The sequence below is a fragment of the Bufo bufo genome, chromosome 3, assembly GCF_905171765.1.
Source record: "Bufo bufo chromosome 3, aBufBuf1.1, whole genome shotgun sequence".
NCBI lineage: Eukaryota > Metazoa > Chordata > Amphibia > Anura > Bufonidae > Bufo > Bufo bufo.
The window spans coordinates 189914302-189940037 of NC_053391.1; the positions used below are offsets into that span (position 1 = coordinate 189914302).

The window sequence follows — 25736 nt, forward strand, 5'->3', positions numbered from 1 at the left end:
ATCTGGCAGAAGTCAAAATGGATCAGTTTTGTCCCCATTATCAATGGAGACAAAACCGATCAGGATGCATTACGTTCCCTTTTTTTTTACCAGATACAAAACCGTTGCAAGCTGTTTTGTGTCCAATCTGCAAAACAGAAAAAACGGATCTGGTATGAAAATCAATGTATGCATGTCAATGGATGTGGGGTTTTTTGCTAGGGAAAAAAAAAACGGATCTGTCGCCCATTGACTTGCAATGATTTTCATACCAGATCCGTATTGTTTAGATTCAAGACAACCGGATCCCAAAACCTGAAAGCCACACCGAAAGTGTGAAACAGGCCTTAGTCATGTCACAAATTCTAATCCTGTGTGGATAAGGTTTTAAAAATCTCATCCACTTTGCTTGTACTGTAAACTCCTGGAATGGAGAATCCACAGCTTTTATGGCACTTGTGGCTGTACCCTTGCAGACGAGCGTGTCGGGATTAGGTCCGGAGGCGTTGCGTCTGCGATTAGGGAAAATTGTGCAAGTAGGTACGCAATTGAAGTCAGTTTTGACTGCAATTGCATTCCGATGTTCAGTTTTTATCGCGTGGGTACAATGCGTTTTGCACACGCGTGATAAAGAAAAAAGAAGGACTGTGATACCCGAACTCGGACTTCTTCTTTGGGTTAGGTGTTCTGTATATTTTATTATTTTCCCTTATAACATGGTTATAAGGGAAAATAATAGCATTCTGAATACAGAATGCTTACTAAAATGTGGCTTTAGGGGTTAAAAAAAATTAATTAAATTAACTCACCTCATCCTGCTGGTCGCGCAGCCGGCATCATCTTTTTTCAGGACCTTTGATGACATAATCGCGCTCACCACGTGGTGACGTCATCGCAGGTCCTGCTGAATAAAGATAGAAATCTTTATTCAGCAGGACCTGCGCTGATTACGTCAAAGGTCTTTAGCAGGTCCAGAAAGAAGATGATGCCGGCTGCGCGAATAACAGGATGAGGAGAGTTAATTTTTTTTTCTTTAACCCCTAAAGCCCCATTTTAGTAAGCATTCTGTATTAAGAATGCTATTAGTTTCCCTTATAACCATGTTATAAGGGAAAATAATACAGTAAATTGACTTATCAATTTACTTACATCATCTCCTAGCAACCATGCGTGAAAATCGCATGCAGAACCATTCATTTCTATAGGGCCTGCGTTGCGTGAAAAACGCAGAATATAGAGCATGCTGCGATTTTCAGGCAGCGCACAAGTGATGCGTGAAAATCACCGCTCATCTGAACAGCCCCATTGAAGTGACTGGGTCCGGATTCAGTGCGGGTGCAAAGCGTTCATCTCACGCATTGCACCCGCACGGAAATCTCGCCCGTGTGAAAGGAGCCATAAACACTTACAGCCATTTTCCCTTGATATATAAAATTGCTCGGTAAGTATGTGATAAAATAATAAAGTAAAACCACATTGGAGATCACTAATCTTGTCCTGATTATAATGAATCTGGAGGACTACCCCAGATTCTCCATGGTGAATATTACAGCAGTAAAACCCATTAGCATCAATCACTTGGTCACACACAATGCAACAAGTAGCTAAAACTTAAAATAACGTTTCAATACTTTTTTAGAGGAAAAAGTAAAACCAATATTTGATCATGATAATCATTAGATATTAACTCTTTTCAATCCTGACATGAAAATAAAGATTTATTCTTGAACTTTGGCAGTTAAATAAGTGTCCGCTAGTATACTGAGAATCACACCGCGTCTCCAGTCTAATATTTCAGTTTCTTTGGTCTCTGTTCAGATGGCTCACAGAAACAAATAGATGTTCTAGCACTAGGCCATGGTTGAGAAGGGATAATGTGGATGCCACCAGTCTAAGAGGTGGACGCTGTGTACAGGATCCAAAACAATCTGCACTCCTTGTTCTCCACGAGGTTTCTTGCCATTTAACACTGGACAGTCATGAAAGACCAGTCTTACACGGTGGTGCCTCATATCCGTACTGACATTTATAGTCAACTGGAGGAAAAAAAATATATATTTATATATAAATAATTTTAAATGACATTTAATATTAAGCCATAGTACATTCATAGGATATTCTTTTAAAAAGAAACCTAAACCTAGAAATGAAAGCTAAAATAAACAAAAAATATAGTTGCCCTCACTTTTCATGGACTCAGACTATGATGGGTGTGTTTGGTCCGCGTCATGGACCAAAGTAGTGCATGTTTCAGTGATATTTTCACTGACCCACGGTCAGTAAAAAAAAAAATACTGATGTGTACACAATTCAAATCAATTGGTATGTGTATTTTCCGAAGAAAATGCGGACAGCGCGTCAGTTACAAAATGAAAATGTGGACAAGGACTGACACAAACTGTCCTGTAGGAATCCCGCAAAGGACAAAAGGGCTCAGCTTCATCAGAACTGACAAAGGGAATGTTTAAAAAAAACTTGCACTGGGTCTCTAAATGAGAGACTGTGTGAATGGCTGGACGAATATCTATAACCTCTGGTCCTCAAACACCTGGATATATCAGAGACAGAAAGGAAATATTGACCATTTTAATTGGGACACCTCATATTCATGAATAATGTGATCCTTATATTCTTGCACAATTTGGCCATCACAGCAGGGTCCCACCATCTATATAAATATGGCAAATACACAGAGGAGCTCTGAATGTATTATAGATGTGCTTAACTACCTTCTTACTCCATTTTTCTTTTGATCCCTGTCGCTGGCTAACATGTTCATGTCATGGTGGGAAGAAACTTGTGAACTCCACTAACAATCCTTTTAGTGAGAATATACGCAGGTACGGATGTTACATCGACGATGACATTTACATTTTTTGGTTGGGGCGAGGTGGAGTCCGTACCAGCTTTTTAAAATTTTTTATTACATTAACAACCAATGTAGCCTACAGTTTACAGGCAAGAGTAAAAGGTACGCAGGTCATGCTGTGCAGAGGCCGCCCAATGCCTTGCACGGCATGGGGACCTGCTTTCTACGGGTGCCGAGGAGATCCAGCCCCAGGCTTGTCTCCTAGGCAACCTGTTAGTGTATTACTTAGTGTAATACGCTAACAGGCAATGCATCAGACCCCCAAAAGTTGAAGTCCCAGAGTGGGACAGAAATAAAGTTTAAGGGGGGGGGGGGGGGGGGAAGTGTTTTTAAATTTACAAAAAATAAAGTTTCAAGTAAAAAAAAAAAAAAAAAAAAAAAAAAAAAAGCTTCTTCCCCCTGATTTAATAATAAAAAATAAAATACACCACATTAGGTATCACCGCGTCCGTAACGACCGGCTCTATAAATATATCACATGATCCACCCCATCCAACAAACACCATAAAAATAACAAAAAACAACTGTAAAAAATAAAATAAAAAGCCATTTTTGTCACCTTACATCACAAAAAGTGCAACACCAAGTGATCAAAAAGGCGTATGTCCCCAAAATGGTACCAATAAGACTGACCTCATCCCACAAACAAATTTCTCATGTAGGGACTAAATAGCTTAAAATATTATTTATATATATATATATATATATATATATATATATATATCTCTATCTCTCAGAACATGGAGACAAACATTTTTTGTTTCAAAAATGCCATTATTATTGTGTTAAAGTGAAATAAATAAAAAAGTATACATATTAGGTATCGCCGCGTCCATAACAACCAGCTCTATAAAAATATCACATGACCTAACCCCTCAGGTGAACACAGTAGAAAAAATAAAAAATAAAAACAGTGCCAAAAAAGCCATTTTTTGTCACCTTACATCACAAACATTGCAACACCAAGCAATCAAAAAGGCATATGCCCCCCAAAATAGTACCAAACAGTCCTCTCATACCGCAAAAAATGAGACCCTACCTAAGACCATCGCCCAAACAATAAAAAATAAAAATAAAAAAAAACTATGGCTCTCAGAATATGGAGACCCTAAAACATTTTTTTGGTTTCAAAAATGCTATTATTGTGTAAAACAAATAAGAAAAAGTATACATATTAGGTTTTGCCACGTGCGTAATGAAAATGTCACATGACCGAACCCAATTTTTGGTCAGCTTGCCACATAAAGGGTAATAATGAATTATCAAAAAATCATATGTACCCAAAAATGGTACCAATAAAAACGCAGACTCTTCCTGCAAAAAAAAGAGCCCCTGCACAAGACGATCAGCAGAAAAATAAAAAAAATACGGTGTTCAGAAATGGAGACAAACATTTTCTTTTTTTCAAAAATGCCTTATTATGTAAAACTTAAACAAAGAAAGTAGACATATTTGATATCATTGCATTTGTAACAACCTGCTCTATAAAAATAGCACATGATCTAACCTGTCAGATGAATGTTGTAAAAAATAAAAACTGACATTTTTTGGTTAACTTGCCTCACAAAAAACGCAATATAGAGCAATTAAAAATCAAATGTACCCCAAAATAGTACCAATAAAACTGGCAGCTTATCCCGTAGTTCCCAAAATGGGTCACTTTTTGGGAGTTTCTACTGTAAGGGTGCTTCAAATGGGACATGACATCTAAAAAGCAGTCCAGCAAAATCTGCCTTCCAAAAACCATACAGTGCTCCTTTTCTTCTGCGCCCGGCCGTGTGCCCTTACATCAGTTTACGACCACATCTGGGGTGTTTCCGCAAAATCAGGCTAATATAAAGTTTTGCTGTTAACCCTCCATGTGTTAAATAAGAAATATGGATTAAAATGGAAAATCTGTCAAAAAAGTAAAATTTACAAATTTCATCTCCATTTTCCTTTAATTCTTGTGGAACACCTAAGGGTCAACAAAGTTTGTAAAATCAGTTTTGAATACCTTGAGGGGTGTTTCCACTATGTTAGCCCCACAAAGTGACTTCACAACTGAACTGGTCCTTAAAAAGTGGGTTTTGGAAATTTTCTAATTGCTTCTAAAATTCTAAGCCTTCTAACGTCCTAAAAAATAAAATGACATTTACAAAATGATGCCAACATAAAGTAGACATATGAGAAATGTTAAGTATTAAATATTCTATGAGATATCACTGTTTTAAAAAGTAGAGAAATTAAAATTTCTACATTTTTGGTAAATATATATATATTTTTTCATAAATAAAAGGTGAAATATATTGACTAAAATGTATGAAATTCATGAAGTACAATTTTTCACGAGAAAACAATCTCCGAATGGCTTGGATAAATAAGTGTGCCAAAGTTATTACCACATAAAGTGACATGTCAGATTTGCAAAAAATGGCCTGGGCAGAAAGGCGAAAACTGGCCCGGAATAGAAGAGGTTAAACAGCAAGCGCCGGAGCACTCTGCTGTTTATCGGACAGCTAGTGGTTGGGACCGTGTCTCATCTCGCCTTAGCAACTGCAAGAGGAGACAACCCCTTTAACTGTTCACAGTAAGTAATTTTCACCACGGGTGCCCAAACTTTTGCATGCCACTGTATAAGTCTTTATAGAACGTAAAGACCATTTAACAAATTCCCTTGACCTCGTAAGTATGTATGGGGGCACACAATGGAGAATGGTACAAATTTAACAAATCCAAATAATAATTCCACTTATAAGGCGACTCTGTTGAAGTTACAAAGTGCATTCTTTATAGCTAAATTCTTATCAAACGGATAACCAAATGAGTGTTAAAAGGGCCCTTTACAGAGGTCGGGAATCCCAAAGAATGGGCGGTGTAAATTTATCGCCGATTTTCTGATCAACAAGCGAAATGCTTGTGCACACAAACATCATTTACTGGCAGCAGATTGTGCTGTGTAAACAGGATCTCCTGATGGCTAACAACGAGTCAGTATGGGGACAAGTGATGGCATTAGAGATCGCTCTTCTCCATACTGTGGAGGAGATTGCTGCATGTAAATGCAGCGCTCTCCTCTACTGAAGAGCAGACGATTGCTTAATTCCCAGCAATCTGCTGTTCTGCCGTCCCATGTAAAAGGGACTTTTAGAGATATCAGGAGTTTAGAGATGAGGGTTACACATAGCCATCAGAACAGCAATACGATGGGACTGTAAAACTAGAATGAATACTCTGAAACTAAAAGGGTAACTGTCATTTTTATTTATTTGCTAGTTTATTAGAGCTAGGCATGTATACCTGAGTTAGTCTGTCAATGCTTCTCAAAAGATCTGTAATTATCACCTTATAATAACAGCTTTTATTAATGTCCCCTGTCCCTTTCCACTGCTCCCTTAAAATACAGTTGCTATGGCTTGTCTGTCTTCCCTTTAGTATAAACAGAAGACGGAGGGGCGGTCCTTCACACTGCATGCCTGCATTAGACTTCAGAGTGAGGAGGAGTGTCTCAGTAATCCAATCTGATTGGCTGGCAGGGAGCTGCTGGCTACAGCAAGTGCGTATGGGAAGTGAGGGAAAGCAGTTTTGGCCTCAGAACTGGCAGAGGAGCCATCTTGAGAAGGTCCTTATATTGTAAATTAATAACTTGAGGGGTGTACGATGTACAGTGTACGATACAAAGCACAGGCGCTATAGAAAGCCGTAACTCAAGGAAAACAGTGGTATGTGAAGAAACTAAAGATTGTTTTATGCATAATGCTCCTGCAGCAGTAACATTAATTTTTTGATGAAGTCAAACAATTGTCCCCAAAAGGTGTCCATAGCTTTTAACTCTTTACAAATAAAACCCCCCAGAAATAAATAGATTGTAACATGTTCCATGGCATGCCTATATTGAACCTGCTTCAGGTCATCTAGCTTATCCTTCCCTCACTGATGGAAGCTTAAAGGTTTTTTTTCTGAGAATTAAAATACTGACGACCTATACTCCGGATAGGCATCAGTATCTGATTGGTGGGGGTCAGACCCTCGGAACCCCCGCCAATCAGCTTTTTGAGAAGGCAGTGGTGCTCGCAGTAGCACCGTGGCCTTCTCTCAGCTTTTCCTAGGCCAAGTGACATTGCGTTTATCGGTCACATAGCCTAGGCACAGCTCAGCCCCATGGAGGTGAATGGGGCTGAGTACGATACCAAGCACAGGCGCTATACAATGTACGGCGCTGTGCTTGGTGAGCTGCAAGAAGGCCGCAACTCTCACAGCAGCACCACTGCCTTCCCAACCAGCTGATCTGCAGGAGTCTCTCACCAATCAGATACTGATGGCCTATCCAGTAGGGATCGACAGATCTAGATTTTTTTAGAGCCGATACCGATATTTTATATCTTATAATATATATTATATTAGTTGGTAGTCACTGAGGTGGTGGAAATTTGCATTTGGCACTAGTACGGTATATCATAAATTAATAAAGCCCTTAGTTGGTAGTCAATTTATAATTTACATTTATAATATGCTAGTGCCAAATGGCAATTTCCACACCATCCCCCCTCCTCACTGACTTTATTAAACCCCATCAGGCCTCAGATCAGACCTTTATTAACCCCTAACAGACCTCAGATGAATAAAAAAATAAAAAAATGCTCACCTCTCATGCGCCGCGGCTCCTCTTCATCTCCGGGTCCGGTGTCTCGCTCCCCTGTCTTCTCCGGCCCGCGTACAGGGTCAGGACAGTGCAGCATGGGCCCCATCAAAGAAGACCATAATGGAAGCGCTCACTAGTATTCGCTTTATAGGCATTATCGGTATATCGGCAAGGTTAGATGCTGATACCGATAATGTATAAAATCCTGAATATCAGCCAATAATATCAGTACTTCCGATAATCGGTCGATCCCTACTATCCAGAGTATAGATAATCAGTATTTCATCAGTCTCGGAAAACCCCTTCAAAGCATTAACAGATGTACTGATTTCAGTGGTGAGCTACTCATCAGCTAAAAGTAAGTCATAAATGTCGAGAACCAGTTTCATAATCATCACAGCCTAGGCCTGGAAAAGAGTCACGGATGCCTGAGAAGAGTCATGGTAATTTATATGCTCCTGCTCTCTCCGTCCACCTGCTGATGACTGGCAGTTTTCTCCTTTGCCATTGGCTTCCTAAGGTGAAAACAAATGTCACCAGTAGGTGGCTGGGGACAGCCAGTATGAATAAATGTCAATCTTCTAGGCGTCCACGACTCTTTTCCAAGTCCATGCTGCAATGGATTATAAAGTAGGTTCTCTCCAAACACTTACCCTTAGCTCATGAGTGATACACCACTGAAACCAGCATTGCTGTCACTACTTTATGCTCCCACTAGTGAGAAGAGCACAACGTCAGTCACAGCTTCCCTTGACCAGCACACAATGCTGAACAACATGGATGACAATGACACAGCCCATAAGGCTCATGGCCACACATGCAGCTAAGTAGCCTTTTGTATTTTCTGGAACAGAATGGATAACATGGAAAAATAATCATATGACTATTACTTACGTAAGTTAGTGTCATGCCCATTGCCACAGGGATGAAGATAAAATTTAAAGTGGTAACTTGAAAAAGGAAACAGTCCTGGTCTGGGTTAAAATGGACTTCTTTGTACTCTGCAGGGGGTTGTAGTCCATTAAGACAATGGTTCTTCTGCTTTAGAGGCTAAACAAAGAAAACCGTTGTTAATTGTACTATAAACCTCGTATTCATCGTATAAACACTCCATGCTTGGCTAGTGCACCTAGATTCTGGAATATGCCGGACTGCGCCAGCACCCGTCAGAACCCATTCACTACAATGGGGTCTAATGAGCTGTGGAGCGGGTACAGGCATTTTGCAGCATTTCCTCCTTTATTTCTGCCAGAATCGGAGGCAGAGGCTCCCGCAGGAACCTCCACTGTAGATGTCCACTCAGCCTAAGGTCTCATGCACACGGCTGTTTTGGCGGCTCGGATGTGGACCCATTCACTTCAATGAGGCCGCAAAAGATGCGGACAGCACTCTGTGTACTGTCCGCATCCGTTGCTCCGTTCCGTGGTCCGCAAAAAAATATAACCGGTCCTATTCTTGTCCGCGTTTTGCGGACAAGAATAGGCAGTTATATTAATGGCTGACCGTGCCGTTCCGCAAATTGCGGAATGCAGACGGACGCCATCCGTGTTTTGCGGGTCGGCGGTTTGCGGACTGCAGAACACACAACGGTCGTGTGCACGAGGCCGTACAATATTGTAGCTGTAGAAGAAAGTATGTCATAGGGTTTAGTCGTGGCATATTTACAGCCTAGGTCATATACAGTGGTAAGACTTATGCTACTTTCACACCCGCGTTTGGTGTGGAGCCGTCATGGATCTGCACAGACGGATCCGTTCAGATAATACAACTGTTTGCATCCGTTCAGAACGGATCCGTTTGTATTATCTTTAACATAGCCAAGATGGATCCGTCTTTAACACCATTCAAAGTCAATGGAGACGGATCAGTTTTCTATTGTGCCAGATTGTGTCATAGAAAACGGATCCATCCTCATTGACTTACATTGTGTGTCAGAACGGATCAGTTTGGCTCAGTTTCTTCAGACGGACACCAAGACGCTGCAAGCAGCGTTTTGGTGTCCGCCTCCAAAGCGGAATGGAGATGGAACGGAGGCAAACTGATGCATTCTGAACGGATCCTTATCCATTCAGAATGCATTGGGGCTAAACTGATCCGTTTTGGGCCGCTTGTGAGATACCTGAACGGATCTCACAAACGGAAAACCAAAACGCCAGTGTGAAAGTAGCCTTAAAGGGGTTGTCTCACTTCAGTAAGTCGCATGTATCATGTAGAGAAAGTTAATACAAGGCACTTACTAATGTATTGTGATTATCGATATTGATTCCTTTACTGGCTTGATTCATTTTTCCATCACATTATACACTGCTCGTTTCTATGGTTACAGATCACCCTGCAATCCATCAGTGGTGGTCATACTTGCACACTATAGGAAAAAGCATCAGCCTCTCTGGTGGTCAGGACCATGGGAGCGCACATAGGCTAGTGCTTTTTCCTATATTGTGCAAGCACGACCACCACTGATGGATTACAGGGTGGTCTGTAGCCATGGAAACGACCAGTGTATAATGTGATTGAAAAATGAATCCAGCCAGCAAAGGAAGCAATATGGATAATCACAATACATTAGTAAGTGCCTTGTATTAACTTACTCTACATGATAAATGCCACTTACTGAAGCGAGACAACTCCTTTAAAGAGGTTGTCTGGGTTCAGAGCTGAACCCGAACATACCCATATTTTCACCCAGGCAGCCCTCCTGAGGATAGCATCGGAGCATCTCATGCTCCGATGCGCTCCCTTGCCCTGCGCTAGATCGCGCAGAGCACGGGTTCTTTTGTTTGCAATAACACACTGCCGGGTGGAAACTTCCGCCCTGCAGTGTGTTCAGTGACGTCACCAACTCTGATGGGCGGGCTTTAGCGCTGCCCTAGTCGTTTTACTGACTAGGGCAGCGCTAAATCCCGCCCATCAGTACCGGGGACATCACCGGAGTTCCTGGCAGCCCCATGGAGAGCCCCAGTATGTCACCGGATCTCCAAAAAATGCCTTCGCCCTGTGCGATTTAACTGCTCTGATGCTCAAGTCAGGGGGCTGCCTGGGTGAAAATGGAGGGATGTCCGGGTTCAGCTCTGAACCCGGACAACCCAATTAAGGGTGTATTAGACACCCTGATGCAGCAAGCGATTATTGGGAGGAAAGCGTTCCCTCCAGGCAGTGGCCAGATAGCTAGCAGAAGACACCGCTGTTATTACATGTCCTCCACAGCATGGGGAGGAGTGATCGCTACGCCATCGCTCATCCCCATGCAGGACAGCGGTGTGCCGGCAGCAGATTGTGATTACACAGCACGATTTGCTGCCGGCAAATCTAGATCTTTCAGAATGCTGACAGATCTGGACTGCCCGATAAACTACCGTAGCTCGTTCATCGGGCAATCCGAGGCAGTATTAGACCACCAGATGATCGCTAACTAGCTTTACTACGAACGTTCGTTGGAGGCCTATGTTTAACAAAAACTGTTAGGGCCCTCAGCACGCGGCACATGCTGAGCAGTTGTGGTCTGTTTGATTCTTTATCTTCCCTATACTTATATGGAGAGAATGATGACCAACAGGTAAGGGTATATTAAACAGGAAGATTTTGTGCCCGATAATGTACACCCTTGCACTATGTATGGATGTAGCTTCACAATCACACGGATCGTGTCTCACAACGAACAACCTATGCCACTCTACCTATTAGATGGACCTAGCCCTGACCACTGCCGCCAGCAACTCTTCATTAATTCATAAATGGACACAAGTTGGATTGTATGTAGTAAGTAAACTGGCATACCAGCTTCTTAAATTTGAAGTTAAATTCCCACAATGGCTGAGGTCTGCTTCCAGTCTCCACCTTTTTACACCAGAAAAGTAGACACTGAAATTAAAACATAAATGTACCAGTTATGACAAAGAAATTTAATGTCACATATGCAGAAAAGGTCAGCTGTAAACCAAGATCTCATATATATGAGGCTACATACACACGACTATTTTGGGTCCGACCTGCATCCCCACGACCTTTCAGCTAATTATACATGTCCTATTCTTGTCCAGTTTGTGGACAGGAATACGCAGTTCTATCATCAAAAATCAGGCACAAAGCCAGTATCTGTATTAAATGCATACGGTTGTGTGCATGAAGCCTTAAGCTGGATTCACACTGCCTGAATATATGGGCTAATTATCGGGAACAAGCGTTCGTAGGAATCTGCCTGTCTAAAGGTGCTGCAGATCACCCAATGAACGAACGTTCATCGGGTGAAATGATTGGTTGTGCGGACACCTCAGTCTTCAGATCATGTTAGGGTACATTGACACTTGCGGACGAGGATTGCGGCAGGCAGTTCCGTCGCCGGAACTGCCTGCCGGATCCGTCAAAATGTATGCAAACTGACGGCATTTGTCAGACGGATGCCGGATCCGGCTCTCCGGTGTTATGCGGAAAAACGGAACCAGCATTTATTTTTTCACCTTTTTTGCGGTCTGAGCATGTGCAGACTGCAATGCCAGATCCGTTTTGCCGGAACACTTCGGGCCAGATCCGGCATTAATGCATTTGAATGGGAAAATACCGGATCCGGCATGTGTTCCGGAATTTTGGACGGAGATAAAACCGCAGCATTATCTCCGTTCTGAAAAGTTAAAAAGACTGAACTGAAGACATCCTGAACGGATTGCTCTCCATTTAGAATGCATTAGGATAAAACTGATCAGTTCTTTTCCGGTATTTAGCCCCTAGGACGGAACTCAATACCGGAAAAGGATAATGCTAGTGTGAAAGTACCCTTAGCAGAACACTGCTGCCCAGGTGTAGTGTTGAGCGAACTTGTGTTTTAAGTTCGGCGACTAAAGTTCGGGTTATCGAAGAATCGCGTTGTGGATTCCGCTACCACAGACCATAACAGAATTTAGAATCCACAACGCGATTCTTCAATAACCCGAACCCGAACTTTAGACGCCGAACTTAAAACACAAGTTCGCGCAACACTACCCAGGAGCATGGATTTTGCACGAGGAAGAGCAATAGCAGCAGCGATCACTTGTCCTCATACTGTGGAGGTGATCACTGCATGTAAATGCAATGCTTCACCTCCATTTAACAAACAGCTGACTGTTAGGAAGCAACGTTTCCTTCTCGACAATCTTCTGGTCCTCGGCCTGTGTAAATGCACCTTAACACTTGACTTCAGACTAAGAGCCCTTTTACAGTGTCCGAGGATCGGGACCATTATTAGGAGCTAGGGTTCCAATAGGTCACATGAAAGCCCTTTAATCAAGTACAGACTGACACTAAATCCTGGATCTGTGCTCTTATAGCCCATGTACAACCCCCAATAAATTAGTCTCAGCCCTTACTCTCTACAGCATCCTCTAATGCACTGAGGCATACGATAAGAGCACATACAAAACCACTCAGCTTACTTTGGAATTTAACAAAGTGTTAGGAGTCGATTCCGGTAATGAAGGATTTTTAGCCACCCTGGAACAAAACGGCTCGTACATGTGGAATAAGGAACGAATAACACATGCACGCAGATAGCGCAGCCTGTACATGCACCCTGGAAGCAAACGAACAGGAAGGTAGGAGCTTGTGTGATAATGTCTGAAAAAACAAGAAATGTAGTATTAAAACCAAATCGATGAATCGTTTACATCAATCCTGTGGCTGAATGTCTCCTTTCATGCATTAGCTTGTTGGCAAGTGTTACAACAAGAGAAAAGGTGCATTCCAGCCAGGGCAAATGATGGCATATCACTTGGATCATGAGGAACGGGATGTAGGGACCCCCAACAATACAAGAGAATAAGAAGTAAGGATCGACCGATATAGATTTTTTAGGGCCGATACCGATAATTTGTGAACTTTCAGGCCGATAATTTATACCGATATTCTGTGAAATTTCATTAAAAAATAAAATAAAAAAAATCCTACACATCTGCTGAAAATGAATAATTTTATTGTTAATGTGTATTTTTATTTTTTTGTAAATCTTTTATTTATACTTAATATTTTGGTGTTTATTTTTTACTAACTTTTAACCCCCTTAGGGACTAGAACCCTTGTCCTATTCACCCTGATAGATCTCTATCAGGGTGAATAGGACCTTACACTGTCCCTGCTGCTCTGTGCTTTGTGCACACAGCAACATGGAGCTGAACATGGCAGCCAAGGCTTCAATAGCGTCCTGGCTTCCATGGTAACTGATCGGAGCCCCAGGCTTACACTGCTGGGGCTCTGATCGGAGGAGGAGGGGAGAGGGGACCCTGTGGCCACTGCCACCAATGATTAAAACTGGGGGGGGGGGGGGGCGCACTGCGCCACCAATGTTTTTAAATACTGGGGTGGGGGTGGGGGGCCCACTGCGCCACCAATGAACATAAAGCTCTCATTTATTCATATACAGGAGGCGGGAGCTGGCTGCAGAATCACATAGCCGGCTCCCGACCTCTGAACGGTAGCTGTGATCCGCGGCACCTGAGGGGTTAACTACCGCGGATCACAGCTACCGTTCAGAGGTCGGGAGCCGGCTATGTGATTCTGCAGCCAGCTCCCGCCTCCTGTATATGAACTAATGAATGAGAGATTTCTCTTCATTGGTGGCGCAGCGGCCACAGCCCCTCCCCTTCTCTTGTCCTCCTCCCTCTCACTGGCTGCAGCGGCAGCAGCATGACAGGGGGAGGGAGACACTGCTTCCTTCTCTCCTGTGCTGCCGAGGGAACACGGAGAGCGCTGACAGCAGCGCGATCTGTGTTCCCCATACGTTATCGGAATATCGGCAAAATAGATGCCGATAACGGTCAAAATCCTGAATATCGGCAAAACCGATAATCGGTCGATCCCTAATAAGGAGACCCCAAACCGCACATAAAACCCTCCCAGAGAGGAGATCTGGCACATCTGAACTGTACTTTTCTTATTTCATTCTGTATAATCATACCCTGAAGGATCTGTGCTCATGTGCCCAGAATGACAGCCTGTGCCAATGGCTGTATTGTTACCATATAGCGGTAAATTTTGATGAGAGCTCACCATACCCCGAAGGATCTGTGCTCATGTGCCCAGAATGACAGCCTGTATTGTTACCATATAGCGATACATTTTGTACACTGCACAGAAGTACCACACACAGAAAAGGCCAATAATGCAATTCTAGACGCTCCCATAAAGCAGCCAGGTCTACAGATCATTACTATGTGAGGTTATGATTAAGGTCATTAATATTCTACACTGCTTATCACACCTTTTGTACAATCTCATCCAAAAGACAGCAGTGCAAGTAACGGTCCAAGCTTTCTTACAAATAAGAGCAAACGTCACAATATCTTCCGGTCGGATGTAGGAGGAGAGTACAAGCCAGATGTCAATGGGACAGTCGACTCCGTCTGCAGGGCTGCTCTCTGGAGAGGAACGTAATCTCATTAATAGAGTCCCAATATTCAGAGAACACATAGCAAATACTACTAAAAGGAAAGAAATGTTTATACGTACATATACATACATGGCACGTAAGGGATGGGAACAAAAAAAAGAACACTAGTTCGTTCAGTAGTAGTGACTGTTACCAGAACTCTGGGGGTTCTTCCATGCGGTGTGTGTAGCTCCTATTCACTACAATGGGAGTTACGGAAATAGAGAAGCGCCGCTTGGCTGTTTCCATAAGCCCAGCCACCTAGAACTAGCGAGATGGGACAACCTATTTAAAAATGGTTGTCGCACCAGAAAAACATATCCCCTATCTGAGGTCCAACCACTGGGAACCTACCAATCACAAGAACGGTGTTTCCAAGTCCCTGGAGCAATTGTCATGCATGTGTGCTGGTGCTTTATTCAATTCTATGGGACTGGGGAAGAGAAGCCAAGGACAGAACTTCAGTATGTCTCACATGCTCATTCATGATAGGTTATACACGGGCTGTGAATATCAGCCACCAGGACATGTAAGGCTTAGTTCACACTTCAGTTACTTGGTCAGTGATTTTGATCAGTAAGGCCTCTTTTACACAACAGTTTTTTATTTATTTTTTCCTTGTTTACGGGCCGTTTTTTGAGTGCCGTATACGGAACCATTCATTTCAATGGTTCAGCAAAAAAAACGGAATGTACTCCGTATGCATTCGGTTTCCGTTTTTCCATTCCGTTGAAAGATAGAACATGTCCTATTATTGCCCGCAAATCACGTTCCGTGGCTCCATTCAAGTCAATGGGTCCGCAAAAAAAACAAAACGGAACACATACGGAAATGCATCCGTATGTCTTCCGTATCCGTTCCGTTTTTGCAGAACCATCTATTGAAAATGTTATGCCCAGACCAATTTTTTCTATGTAATTACTGTATATGCCATACGGAAAAACAATGGAAATTAAAGAAAGGAACATACGGTCGTGTGAAAGAGGCTTCAGGCTACTTTCACACTTGCGGCAGGACGGATCAGACAGGCTGTTTACCCTGTCAGATCAGTCCTTCCGCTATTTCGCCGTGCCGCCGCTCCGTCCCCATTGACTATAATGGGTACGGGGCGGAGCTCCGGCGCAGTACGGCAGTTCGCGGTGAGAGGCCGCCGGACTAAAAAGTCAGACATGCAGGACTTTTAGTCCAGCGGCCTTTCGCCGTGCTGCGCCGGAGCTCCGCCCCCATTATAGTCGGATCTGTCCTGCCGCAAGTGTGAAAGTACCCTTACTGTGAGCCAAAAATCAGGTGTGTGTCAAAAAACACAGAATAGGTACAAATCAAAATTATACCTGATCTCTGAGGAGGCTTCACTACTGGTTTTGGCTCACAATCCATTCAGACTTCCGTGAGTGTTTTGCGGTCCAAAAATTGCAGATTGCGGCCCCATGATAGAAATGCCTATTCTTGTCCAATTGCGGACAAGAATAGACATTTCTATTTTTTTTTGTGGGGCCGCGGAACAGAACTACGGATGCGGACAGCACATGGTGTGCTGTCCGCATCTTTTGCGGCCCCATTGAAATGAATGGATCCGCACCTGTTCCGCAAAATTACTACGGACGTGTGAATGGACCCTAACTCATAGAAATAACTGACCAAATAACTGTAATGTGAACGCAGCCTAACCAGTACACCGGACATCATCACAGCCGGAGATAAACGCCGGAAGATTAGTCACGTGACTGCTAGGAATGCCTCAAAACAGGGGAGCAATGGGCAATTTAAGTACTTACATAGTTTACATTTTGGACACTTTAGGATCACTGGGAGATAAAAGCTTTATCCTAGAAAACCCCTTGAAAGCAAACATTACAGGAAAGTGCTGGGTAAAAGCAGCATTGTGTTATGCTTAGTGCGGAATCCTAACAAAAGAGACCCTATCTGGGGATTTAGGTAACACAATAAGTAATTACTATACATCTGCCACGCTTGGCTAAATTACCAGACTTGCCCCAGATAACAACCAATGAAATAAAATATAACACATTACTATAACTAAAATAACCAGTCTTGTACTGTAAGTGCAACCTTAAAACTAGGTAGCACTAGTGCATATAGGGACTGCAAAGTGTACACTACCTACAGAAGTCCTGCTATTTCTGCTCACAACGAACTGCCCGTTACCCCTGATGAAGCCAGGTTACTGGCGAAACATGTTGGGGGGCAGTGAATAGGTTTTAGAGGTTTAGCTCTAGCGGCACATGCTATCAGTAATGTCAGTGAACAAAACTGTCCACGCAGTTCGTTGTGAGCAGAAATAGCAGGACTCCTGTAGGTAGTGTACACTTTGCAGTCCCTATCTGCACTAGTGCCACCTCGTTTTAAGGTTGCACTTACTCACAGTACAACACTAATTATTTTAGTTGTAGTAATAAAAGTTATATTTTATTTTATAGTCTGGCAATTTAGCCAAGGGTGGCGAATGTATAGTATATGCCTAGTGCGGGGCCCGAGACAGGCAGACTCTGTACACATACAAACACTGTCAAATACTTGTTATGGTGCCCCTTGGTCGTCTTTTCATTACCTTTCATTTCTACTTTATAGCTAGGATATGCCATCCCTTTATGTTCAGTGGACAGCTATTGTAAAGGGCGCCACGCAGACGTAAAGGGCGCCCTGTAAAGGGCGCCACGCAGACGTATTCCGTATTTTTAGTGGACCGCAAAATACACAAGGTCGCAAGAATGGACCCTAATAACCAGCGCACCACAAAAGGCTCCTTCTCACCAGCACTGGACACAAGGTAGAGAGAACAGCGGGGGGGGGGGGCAGCAATATCTGTGCGGAGAATCCGCATACACTACAATGCCATGTGATTATATAGCTCAATGAGCCAGCAGAATAAGTTATTATTTAGTCACAAAACAAGCCCTTTTATACCGAACCCGAGTGCTGCTATCTGACCATCAAACCTTCTATGAAGGAGGGGGATTTGAACATTATGGAAATAGAAGGGAACAGAAATCCAAAGCAAGGAAAAAAATAAATCTCTTCCTTCCTTACCTTTTTGTTTCTTACTTTTCTTTTTCCTGAACGAGGTCTCATTAGCATTTTCCTCCAGTTCATCACAGCTCTCATCATTGCCATTCTCAGATAATCCGGACAAACCATCCTCACTGGGCACCCGAGAGGCCTCCAGGCCACAAAGCGCTTTCACTGAAGAGGAAAATCAAACATTTACCTAGTTTACCCATCGTCAGCGCAGTTGCTTTAGTTTACTATTCCATTGCTGAGAAGTGAGAAACAATCCGATTACATACACCAGGCATGCTCAACCTGCGGCCCCCCAGCTGTTGCAAAACTACAACTCCCAGCATGCCCAAACAGCCTACAGCAGGGCATTGTGGGAGTTGTAGTTTTACAACAGCTGGAGGGCACGTACCCTAGTCTGGGTTAATGTCATACTGTAAAGCCTCATGCACACGACGTCCATGTTGCATCGGTTTTGCTTTTTTGTGTGGACCCATTGACTTCAATGGGTTCATGTGACCACGTATCGGACATGATCAGCACACAGATGATCCGTGATCTTTCTGCATCTGTATGTCTGTCGTGCTAAAGACAGAAAATGTTCCATACTTAGCCGTAAAATGTAGTCCATAAACCTATTGAAGACAAGGTCGACAAAAAACAAAAACGGATGCAACGCAGGCAGCAAAATACATACGGTCGCCAGCATGAAGCCTAAAATACAAGTTAACAGGGAACTCCAACATGTAGTTTACAGTATAACACTATCAGAAATGATTCATTATATAAGTCGCAGGGCTCAGATCATCTTTGCCGTCAGCACTAACCTTCTTTCTGAACAGCATTGGCCACCGCCTTTCTCACACGTCCAGACTTCACAACAGCCGGATCCGAGTTGGCAAAATCCGCCACCGTAACTAGAAAAAAAATAAACAAAATTCTATCAGTCGAGTCAGAAATAAGGCTGAGTACCGTAATTCGCAGGGATTTTTGGTGCACACTTGGCACAGAAAGCCGTGAAATGAGGATTTGTCGGCAGCTGCGGACAGGAGAATATAACACTTTTACAGTTTATCAGGCACAAACCTGAAAAGGACAAGAAACTGACAAAAAACAAAATGGCTGCACACCGTTATATATACAAACAATAGAGCTAAGAAATGGGGGTCATTCTAGATAGAAGTGGTAAAATACTGTCTAAATTTTCTTGCAATATATTGAGGGTAGCGCCTCTTTTAGACTGAACGCGCCCATCTACCTGGGACTTCTGAGCAGAGTACGTATGTAGCTGGTTCCTACACTGCCCTGAATATTGTAGGCTTAAGTAAGTCCAAAGTGAGGCAGTATCTTTAGTGAAAGGGACCCATCTGTGGAAGCCACCTTGACGCCTGGTAGATGGGCCCGACACGTATGTGCGCTAAGAGCTTCCATTACTCGTTTATAGTCGGTATTGTACCACTTATCTAGAATGACCCCCATTTCCTAGCTCTATTGTTTGTATATATAATGGTGTGCAGCCATTTTGTTTTTTATAATCATGTTTGCTTCATGGATATGCACCTGTGATTCTGAAGGTTCTAGTCTAAATTTTCTTGCAAGAAACTGTGACAGACACTGCAGTTGTGTGCCCATGTGTGTCGCTCCCCATTCAGCTTGAACGGGCGCTACCTAAACTAGAAACCAGATAAAGATCCTTATGTCCTACTATTAGAACCATCTCACTGTAGAAGGTTTGGAATACGGTCCTGTTCACACTGCTGCTAGTCTGTTCTGTTGGGCTTCAACAATTTTTTGTATTGGCAGAGTTTTTATGGTGTTAAAAGAGTAAAGTACTAAAAACCCGATAAGTTCATCATGTCTACAGGATGTGGAAAAGTGGAGCCCATTGTCACGGACTGAACCATCACTGGGGCTGCTGGAGAAGCCTGAGGGCTAGCCTCCTTCCTACGGACCCAGAACTATGGACACCCCCTCAGACCTTTTGGGGTTACAAGGAACTATGAACCCTGATTTGTGTGGAGTTTATATGCCACATATTTCCTATAGCCCACTAAAGGTGCAGGGTGTGAATCCAGCAACACAAAAAGGGTTAACTCTGCACTGAGACTCCTACTGATTGTGTTAGTGACGGGATTAAGATAGCTGACTCTAGGAGTAGCCGACTCCGGTGTAGATGAGTAGATCACCCTATGATACACTCAGGAGATAATCCCATCACATGTGTCTCCTCTCTCCCAATTCATTCATTAAGATACTGAAGGGGGGGGGGGGGTGTCTGTTTGCATGCCGTTCATGGTTGATTGATGTTAGACTTCTTGAACTGTAAATATACTGAGTTGGTCTTCAATAAAGTCCGTTTCTGTTTTACCCTCAACATAGAGTCTCATCTCACATGTGGGGGAGGGGAACAGCTATATTTACTCTGGGGATTGCTATCGGTATTATACTTCCCTGGGATTACAACACAGTTCTACCCACTGGAAGCTGGATCCTGGTCTTGAGCCCAGGGTGGGTGTAGGATCCCAACCAAGCTGCGGCGGTTCGTGGGGTCGGCAGTGCTTACGGTGTCAAGTGGAGAGCTTGGAGTCCTCAGGAAGCACTAGGAGCATCCATCAACGGAGGTACCCAGTCGGGGTGCCAGGAGATCCGTTACACCCATTATAAGTCAATGGGATCTGTAAAAGTTGCCATGGCTCAGTTGAAGGGAGCCTGTCACTAGGTTTGGATGTTGGACCCACTAATCCACCAGCATTACCCCAGATGAGTCCTGCCGCCTCAGGCGCATTGAAGAGATTAAAGGGGGTTGTCTGGTGTTGAAAGAAAACTGTTTAACTCAGTGGATCTACCTATAATAGGGAATAGTTGATCCTTACCTGACCGATCCCACGCCGCTCCGGTTCTCCCGGCAGAGCTCTGACTTCCCAGTTGCAGTAGTGATGTCATGTCGAAAACACGTGACCTCTGTAGACAATCACCGACTTAGCAAAGCACTACAGAAGCCAGTAATTGGTTGCAGCGGTCACATGTTGTCAAGATTATGTCACCGCTGCAGCTGGGAGACCCGAAGCGGTGACATGCGATCTATCAGATAAGTAATCAACTATTCTTTATTACATGCTGATCCCCAGAATTGTCCAGTTTTCTCTTGAAACCGGATAAACCCTTTAACCCCTTAGTGATCAAGCCTGTTTGGGCCTTAAAGAGGACCTTTCACTAGTTTAAAAACTAACTATATCAGTGGGCAGAGCGGCGCCCAGGGGTCCCCCTGCACTTACTAGTATGTCTGGGCGCCGCTCCGTTCGCCCGGTATAGGCTCCGGTGTGTGCAGCTCCCTCTTTTGTACGGCTATGAGCTGTGCGCTACGATTGGCCAGCGCTGCAGCAAGGGACAACCCTAATACAAAAACTCCGCCCAGTACAACAGAGGGAGCTGCAGACACCGGAGCCTATACCGGGCGAACGGAGCGGCGCCCAGACATACTAGTAAGTGCAGGGGGACCCCTGGGCGCCGCTCTGCCCACTGATAGTTAGTTTTTAGTTTTTAAACTAGTGAAAGGTCCTCTTTAAAGACCAAGCCAAATTTTGGAAATCCGACACGTGTCATTTAGCTTAGAATAACTTTGTAACGGTTTTGCACATCAAAGTAATTCTGACATTGTTTTCTCGTCACATATTGTACTTTACTTAGGTGGTATAATTCTACCGATAAAATATGCGTATCTTTATTAAAAAAGATATTTAGGAAAATTAGTAAAAATTGGCACATTTTCCTATTTTCAACTGCAATATTTCACATACATACTATTCATTATTTTTTATCAGAAATATATTTCCCCATCTTTATTTTGGCTGCACTTAAAAAAAAAAAAAAGGAAATTTTTTTTGTATTTAGGAGACTTTACATTTTAACATAAAATAAAAATTTTTTTGAAGTACATATTTTTTTCCTGCAACAAGCCAAGTTTGCGGAGGCTTATAAGTGTCAGAATAATAGAACCCCCTAAAAGTGAACCCATTTTAACTAGGCCCCTTAACGTATTTATCTATGGGTGTAATGAGTTTTTTGACCCACTAGTTTTTTTTAAAGGAAATTAATGCTAAGAAGGTGAAAAAAAATTAATTTTCATTTTTTATACAAAAGTGTCAATTTAAAGACAGATTTTTTTTCTACAGAGCACATGAAAATGAAGATGTACGCTCCAAAATGTAAGGAAACAAATCAGAAAAGGTAAAATTAGTTCCAATGTCTGAATTTTTTTTTTTAGCTCCACGACCCATCCCAAAGGGATCCCTCCCTCCCTGGAAAGCCCACAAACTAAACAGAAAATGAGAATAAATTGAATTCCTGAACCCCCCCCGTTCTTTTTGGTATTAAATAAAATTAGTAATTCGCAACCGTATGGTATGTTTCAAAACAGGTGCCTGGTTGTGATGGGCAACTGGGGCAGTAAATCCGGGTGTCCCTCCTCCTTCCATGTTTGCTACACACCTGGCATCTTTTCTGTGGATAAGTTTTGCTGGTAGTGGCAGGGACGGGGTGAGGGAAATGGCGTTCTGGAAGCGTCGAACGTCCTCCGATTCCAAGGCTTGCCCAGGTGCGGGGGACTCAAACAGGAGACTCTCAACCACCTCCTCCAGGTACTCGAGGAAGTTGAGGTTTCCCTGTGACTTTTTAAATAAAATAAAACTATTGTAGGTAGCAATCTGGATGAGGTAGATTGCTACCTTTTTATACCAGGCCCTGTTTTTTCGCTTCACACGGTATTGTTGAAGCGCCTGGTCCGAGAGGTCTACACCTCCCATAAATTTATTGTAGTCTGTCACACAGACCGGTTTGTGCTTGTCCGCCGTAGCCCCCCTCTCCCTAACTGCCACTGTGGTGTCTGCGTGCACGGTGGTCAGCATGTAGACATCCATCCTGTCCTTCCACTTCACGGCAAGCAGCTGGTCACTTGCAAGGGCGAAGGATGTTCCTTTCTCCAAACGTTTGAAGACCAGCGGTTGTGGGTATCAAACTCTATTTTTACGGACTGGCCCACAAGCCCCTGTGTTTGCAGCATGGAGGGATTTATAAAGGGGTATACTAGTGTAAAACTTATCGGTGACACATGGTACCCTTTGTGCAGGAATGGCACCAATAAATCCCACACAATTTTGCCTGAGGTTCCAATATTTTCGGAGCAGCCTGGGGGGTTAAGTTGGGAGTCTTTGCCCTCAAACAGATAGACTGCAGGTGTAGCCGGTTGTGCTCTCGCACACCTTATACAATTTTACCCCATATCTGGCACGCTTGGAGGGAATATATTGTGGGAAGGAAAAGCGGCCTTTAAAACTAAAAAGGGACTCATCAACGGATACATTTTTTTCAGGGGTATATAATTTCAAGAATAAATCTGTAAGGAGGGAAATAAGGGGTCTCAATTTATTTAGGCGGTCAAAGGCTGGGTCAGTTCTGGGGGGGACTTGGGAATTGTCAGAAAAATGCATGAACCGCATTAGGACTTCATAGCGGTTACGGGACATAACTGCTGTAAACACAGGGGTTGAGTGGACAGTACTCGCAGCCCAATAGGATCGGACAGAGTTTTTTTTTTTTTACGATGCCCATGTCCAGGGTAAGCCACAATTTTTTATTTTATTTCAGGGACACTTGTGGGGGTCCACCATCTTACATTAATAGACGTGGGCTTTTGTACAGCAAACTGTGTGGCGTACAAATTAGTTTGCTGCACAATTAACTCAAGGACGTTATCATCCACAAATAAATGAAAATAAATATCATAAGGGGTTAGGCTCCATTCACACGTCCGCAAATGTGTCCGCATCCGTTCCGCAATTTTGCGGAATGGGTGCGGACCCATTCATTTTCTATTGGGATGGAATGGATGCGGACAGCACAGTGTGCTGTCAGCATCCGCATTTACGGAGCGCGGCCCCGATCTTCAGGTCCGCAGCTCCACAAAAGCTAGAACATCTCCTATTCTTGTCCGCAGCTTGCGGACAAGAATAGGCATTTCTATAGGGGTGCCGGGCGGGTGTGTTGCGGATCCGCAATTTGCGGGTCCGCAACACACCACGGACGTGTGAATGGAGCCTAAAATTGGGGACATCCACATTAATTTGGGGAGTGGATAAAAAAGAAACCACACCGCCCCCCTGAGGTTAGGACACCAGTGACAAGTGCAGGAGAGGATAGGGGTCAACATCTGGGCATCCTGCTGCTCCCCCTCCAGTTACAGAGGGGAGATACTGAGCAGAAACCTCAATACGACCTGCATACGGTATTAGGCCCGTTTCACACTGGCGCTACTCATCCGTATCGGTAAGCTACTGGAAGTCTGCCTGGTCCCATTTACTATGCGTGCAGCGGTATTTGTCTGGCTGCCTCTCCGCATATTTGCCGTGCTGCAGCCAGATCTACGCCGCTCCCGATTAGGCTCCATTCACACGTCCGTGGTGTGTTGCGGACCCGCAAATTGCGAATCCGCAACACACCCGCCTGGCACCCCTATAGAAATGCCTATTCTTGTCCGCAAGCTGCGGACAAGAATAGGACATGTTCTATCTGTTGCGGAGCTGAAGAACAGGGCCGCGCTCCGCAAATGCGGATGCAGACAGCACACTGTGTGCTGTCCGCATCCATTCCGTCCCAGTAGAAAATTAATGGGTCCGCACCCGTTCCGCAAAATTGGAGCCTTATAGTGACTGGGGCCGGGCGGACTTCCGGCAGCTCTCGGATGTACACAGTAGTTACGGATCCGGCAGGCTGTTCCCCTGCCCGAATGAGTAACACCAGTGTGAATGTAGCCTAAGGCACACACAAAAATAAAACACACCACACAATTTTTAATAGTCACTTTTTTTCACAGACGGATTTCTGAAAAATGGCCATTAAAAACGGTCCCTTGTCTGTCTATAGACCGCTGTGATTTGTGTGGTGTGAACGTAGCCTTCTAAGTGCATTATGTATGAAGGGTACAGAATCCATACAAGACAACCTCAGAGAACACGACATTACCAGAAGGGATGGAAATAATAAAGATGGAGCAGTTGCCTAAAGCGACCAATCATATTCCATCTTATGTTCCCGAGATCCACCCGACAATGGAAGCTGAAATGTGATTGGTTGCGTGAGCGGTCAGGCCCGTAACGTACAGCAGGAGGTGACAGCTGCAAGCGTGCTCTCCGCCTCTCACCTGTGTGGGAGCTCACATCGTCGGCCCGAAATTTCAGCCGTTTTCTGTTCCCTCGCCGGGGCATGGTTGCGGCTTAGTAAGGGCAGACGTCAAACAGACTCTAGGAAAGGGAAAATCGGTCCAGGCCATAGCTACAGACCACGGGGGAACGATGAGAGCGGAGGGAAAAGAAAGTGAGATCCGCCGGGGTCTTCTGCCATCATGGAACACGTCACTCCGGTTCCATGCAACCTGGAAGTAATCTTCCTCTCTCTCTTCCGCCCGCCATCACTGGCTTACAGTGGTTGGCAAATTGCTTGTATGGAAGCCTGCGCGGGTCAGGTACTCCTTACCAGAGAGCGCGTCTTCAGGAAGGGGCGGGTCCATGTTAGAAGAGTCGCGAGTGACGTCGAAATGTCACGTGGTAGCCGATGGCAAACAGGAGCAAGTAAAATTTATGGAGCGGTTGTATGCTGAAATAAGTGGAGAGGCGAATGGACCAATCAAATTAAATATAGTTTTTAGCTGTGGCAAAATAAAATTAACAGATAGGGGCAGATTTATGAAAGAAAACAAAAGTTGACCACCAATCACAGGGTAGCTTTCTTTTTCGAACGGCTCAACAAGTGATGAAAATGCCCTGTGATTGGTTGCTATAGAGTGACTATGGGTGACATTTATC

General features: G+C 43.8%; 1 protein-coding gene across 1 annotated transcript; it reads right to left on the minus strand.

Annotated features, from left to right (window-relative positions):
* Positions 1-1261: 1261 nt before the first annotated feature.
* On the minus strand, positions 1262-25295 carry TMEM183A (transmembrane protein 183A). The gene is made up of 8 exons (XM_040423856.1): positions 25076-25295; positions 18708-18797; positions 17914-18066; positions 14698-14854; positions 12878-13058; positions 11247-11330; positions 8364-8519; positions 1262-2015 (listed from the first exon to the last, which is right to left on the minus strand). The coding sequence occupies exons 1-8, from the start codon at positions 25137-25139 to the stop codon at positions 1830-1832; spliced, it is 1071 nt and encodes a 356-aa protein (XP_040279790.1). The 5' UTR covers positions 25140-25295; the 3' UTR covers positions 1262-1829.
* Positions 25296-25736: the final 441 nt, after the last annotated feature.

Bases quoted from the DNA above. Each gene is read 5' to 3' on its own strand.
- TMEM183A (XM_040423856.1), bottom strand. From the start codon at position 25,139: ATGCCCCGGCGAGGGAACAGAAAACGGCTGAAATTTCGGGCCGACGAT. The intron at 18,067-18,707 runs GTTAGTGCTGAC...TTTCCTCTTCAG, and splicing joins CAATGCTGTTCAGAAAGAAG to TGAAAGCGCTTTGTGGCCTG. The intron at 2,016-8,363 runs GTAAGTAATAGT...TTTTTCCTCCAG, and splicing joins TGGGCATGACACTAACTTAC to TTGACTATAAATGTCAGTAC.